This window comes from Oryzias melastigma, linkage group LG4 (assembly GCF_002922805.2).
Source record: "Oryzias melastigma strain HK-1 linkage group LG4, ASM292280v2, whole genome shotgun sequence".
Taxonomy (NCBI): domain Eukaryota; kingdom Metazoa; phylum Chordata; class Actinopteri; order Beloniformes; family Adrianichthyidae; genus Oryzias; species Oryzias melastigma.
The window spans coordinates 11,970,645-11,974,768 of record NC_050515.1 but is presented as its reverse complement, the minus strand read 5'-3'; the positions used below and the strand labels follow the sequence as shown (position 1 = coordinate 11,974,768).

The 4,124-nt window shown below is 42.8% G+C and overlaps 1 protein-coding gene across 1 annotated transcript in view; it reads left to right on the top strand.

Moving 5' to 3' along the window:
- Window positions 1-4,124, top strand: part of rnf13 (ring finger protein 13) — a gene marked incomplete at its 5' end in the record, with an annotated part of 43,899 nt that overhangs the window by 31,111 nt on the left and 8,664 nt on the right. Inside the window, 1 exon segment of the mRNA XM_024278131.1 lies at window positions 994-1,087. Coding sequence (XP_024133899.1) covers window positions 994-1,087 — 94 coding nt within the window.

The window sequence follows — 4,124 nt, the reverse complement described above, 5'->3', positions numbered from 1 at the left end:
AATTTAGAAATATATGTTTTATTTGTGTCAAACATAACATCTTTATGTGAAACTGATCTGAAGTGAGAGGAGTAAATCCTTCCTGTCATCACCTCAAAATCCTGTGTTAACAAATGGGAAAATTGCAATTTTACATGTTTCAAGCAAATGTCTATATCTTCAAAACTACTTTGGATATCAAAACAGTTGAACCCTTCTAAGAACCACAAGGTTTTTGGCTATCATCTGTGTAAGTTTCATGTTTCTATGTTCAAGGGTGCTCTTACAATGGCAATTTAAAAACAGTCCACAACAACAAAAGCGTTCGTGTTCTGTACAATGGTAAAGTATAGGCGGTTTGTGTGGAGTTTGTCTCAAACTTGGGGCTCTTGCGAAAAAACTGTTCACCCCATGACTTTGAGGGTGATTCTAAACGAATCTAGACAAAAATTCCTACATTTTGGTGAAATAATTGTGACTCTACAACCAACGGTTCAGGAGTTACAGCGATTTGTTCGGAAAAGTTTTGTCTTTAAAGAAGCACTCTACAAAAAAGGGCAGAGCAGACTTTTCCTGCTGCGGAGACAGGTCTTTTGGAGTCCAGGGACCACTCCTAAAGACCTTCTATGACACCGTATTGGCATCAGCCATCTTCTATGGAGTGGCCTGCTGGTGCAGCAGCATCTCGTCTGCAGACATGAAGAAGCTGAAGAAGCTGGTGAGGAAGGCCAGCTCCGTTCTGGGGCTGCCACTTCAGTGAGGTGGGGGAAAGGAGGATGGTAGCCAAGCTATCATCCTTGAGATTTCAGAAGAGAGCAAAAATGAAGAAATTAGTTTATGGCTACCCCTTAAAAAAACTATTTTAGACACCAGTTGTTTGGTCATTTGGAGGGTTAGGGGAAGAATTCTGATTCTGCCTTGGACTTGAGCTTATGTTTTAAAGAAAATGCCCTTTAAACATGAAGTTATCCCTTTCTAATGTATTTTTGTTTTAATTTTTCCTGCTGAAACTAGATCACTAAAGCTGTTCAGGACTGTCGCAAGGCTTGGAAGAGCCGTCTGCGCAAAGATCAACTGAAAAAGCTTCCGATCCACAAATACCAGAAAGGTAAAAGATGACTACATTTGTTTTTCTTTTTTATTTACTTATGGGGCCAAAAGACTATTTCCTTCCACTGTCAGGTGGGCCATTGGATCAACAACTCCTTTTGTTGAAAAGGAGTTTTTTTTTTAACCTTAGAGCTGGTAGTTCGTGTTGCTCTCCACATCATCTGCCAGAAAAGGAGAAATCGCATCGCAACTCATCATTCTTCACCAGAACAATGCACCTTGGAGCTAATTTGATTAATATGGACTTGGTTGCACATAACCCACTGTGGTGGATTAACTCCAGTCTCTGTGGAGACTAGACAAATGATTGATGCTTCAGGAGGGACTGTCTTCACACTCAAGCCTTTGGACTGTCAAAATGTTGACCAATTTAGTTTTAGATTGTTGAAGCAATCCGAGCTTCAGAAGTTGACCAAAAACCTCTGGAGTTTCTTCCTTTGATTCTAGTTTCAGCTTGGACTCCCCGTTTGATCAGAGCAGGATTTTTGCTTTAAGGAACAATGTTATTCCTGCAGCTGCTTTTTGCAGCCCGGGGATCCCTGACTGCTGTCAGCTGTGCAGGAGGGGGATACCAGGAAGCTTCAAAGAGAGCATGTGGTGCATACTAAACCACACTGCAGAGCTGAAATCTGAATGAGCTCATGAGCTGCTCTTTCGCCCGCAGATTTAGGAGGTATGTGCGTCGCTCAGACAGCCATGTCTGCCACATCTGTGGTTTCGTGTGCCGTCTTTGCTGCACCTGGGAGCACTTTGAATCAAGGCTGTTGCTGCGTTAAAGTGGAGCACTGAAACCTGTATCTGCAGCAAATAGAAGAAGATTTTCTTCTATTTGATTAAACATTTACCAAAACAAGCACTTCTTAGGAATAGGAATTTTGTTTCTGCAAACGCTTGGCAGCCAGTTGCATCACCATCCATTCTCCCCTCATCACAGAGCAGCATGTTAAACATTGATTTAAAGCTTTGCGTTTCTGTCCAGGTCTAATGACGTCTAGTGGTGCTGAGGGGGAAAAATAAGGAGGTTTTTAAGAGTACAGCCCTACTCATCATGTCTGATCCAGGCCAGACGGCTGGAGGCGAGGCTGCCTCTGCAAGCATGCAGCACTCACATTTGTGTCACGAAGCCAGCTGTCTGCATCCAACTCTCTGGATTTTGGGTTATAAGGCCAGTGACTGACAACAGCTGAAAACATGAAGGGAAGAAATCACTTCAAAGCCCTGCAGCATCAGAGCAGACACTTGAGTTTGTGAATGACTAGCTGTCTTTGTTCGTAAAAACAAAAACGGCAGTTATGTTTTTACTGCAGGTGAGTGTCGAGTTATCACCAAAACTGGCAGCCATTTTTGACTGAAAGTTTAAAATTCCTAGTGCTCCGTTTCATTTGTCAGGCTTCATTCCGCACTTTAGAATGCATCAATGCATCACAGATGTCTCTCTGCTGCAGATCTGATGACTCCTGTGGCTTTGTTGACCTGGAGCTCCATGATGCCGTAATGTGAATCCCCAGCAACAACTTAATCCCAAAAGTGAAAATGCAGAGATATTTATTGAAGAATTGAACATATCTACATAGACTAACAGCCACAATCCACGTGTGCTTTTTAAAACTGTCACCTCTGTTCTTAACACCCCACACTCTGACTGCCAGGAAGCATCTTCTGAATTGTGTAATGAATTTTTTAACTTTTTATTCAGAAGGTTGCTAATATCAGATCTGTTATTTTAACACCCTGCTTTGATCCATCTGATTTTATCCCTCCTCGAGCTGTGCTCCAGTCGTTTGAGCCTGTGACTCTGTCTTTCCTAGAAGACATGAAACCATCAGGCTCTCCTCTGGATGCTGTCCCCCCTCACTTTTTTAAACAAATTTTCACCAGCATAGGGCAGTTGATTCTCATTGTTTTTAACACCAGTCTGTCAACGGGTGTGGTACCCACAAGTTTTAAACATGCTGTTATTAAACCTTTGATTAAAAAGCCAAACCTTGACAATTCTGTTTTAGCCAACTTTACGCCCATCTCAAGGTTGTCCTTTCTTTCAAAAATTTTTGAGAAAGTGGTTTAACTTCAGTTGCAGTCCTTTTTAACCGAGAACGATGTCCTGGAGAAGTTCCAGTCTGGTTTTAAAACTCTTCACAGCACAGAATCTGCGCTGCTGAGGGTTTTTAATAACATCTTCCGGGCAACTGATGATGGAAACTTTGTTGTCCTTCTTTTGCTGGACTTTTGCTGGACTTGTCCGCAGCTTTTGACACTGTGGACCACAATCTTTTACTGTTTGAAAGGTTTGGCTGGAAATTGTGGTACCGCACTCGACTGGCTTTCATCATATTTAATTGACAGGGCTGTCTGTGTGAGCATGTCAGGATCCTACTCTTCAACTGCTCCACTGTTGTTTGGGGTTCCACAGGGCTCTATTCTAGGACCACTTTTATTCTCCCTGTACCTCCTTCCTCTGGGTTACATCCTGAGAAAACATGGAGTCTTCTTTCACTGTTACGCTGATGACAGCCAGATTTATCTACCAATAAAGAAAGGAGGCTCCGTTACAACACTACTGTCTTGTCTCCAAGACATCAAAGACTGGATGGCCCTCAGCTTTTTAAGTTTTAATGATAATGGTGTTTGGTCCTAGCAGCTCATGTGACCCCTCCTCAGTGGAGCTGGGTCCTTTGACTCCTCATCTCAGACAGTCCGTGTCAAATCTGGGTCTTAAGATGGACAGTGATTTTAAACTTGATGGTCAAGTCAGGTCAGTGGTAAAATCCAGCTTCTTTTATCTGAGGCAGCCGGTGAAGGTCAAACCATTTTTATCTAAACGTAATTTTGAGACAGTAATCCATGCTTTTCATCACATCCCGGCTAGATTACTGTAACTCTCTTTATTTTGGAGTTAGCCAGTCATCCCTCTCACGTCTCCAGCTGGTCCAGAATGCTGCGGCTCGGGTTCTGGTTGGAGCGCGTAAGAGGGACAACATCACCCCCATCCTGGCTACCCTTCACTGGCTGCCTGTGAATTTTAGAATTCATTTTAA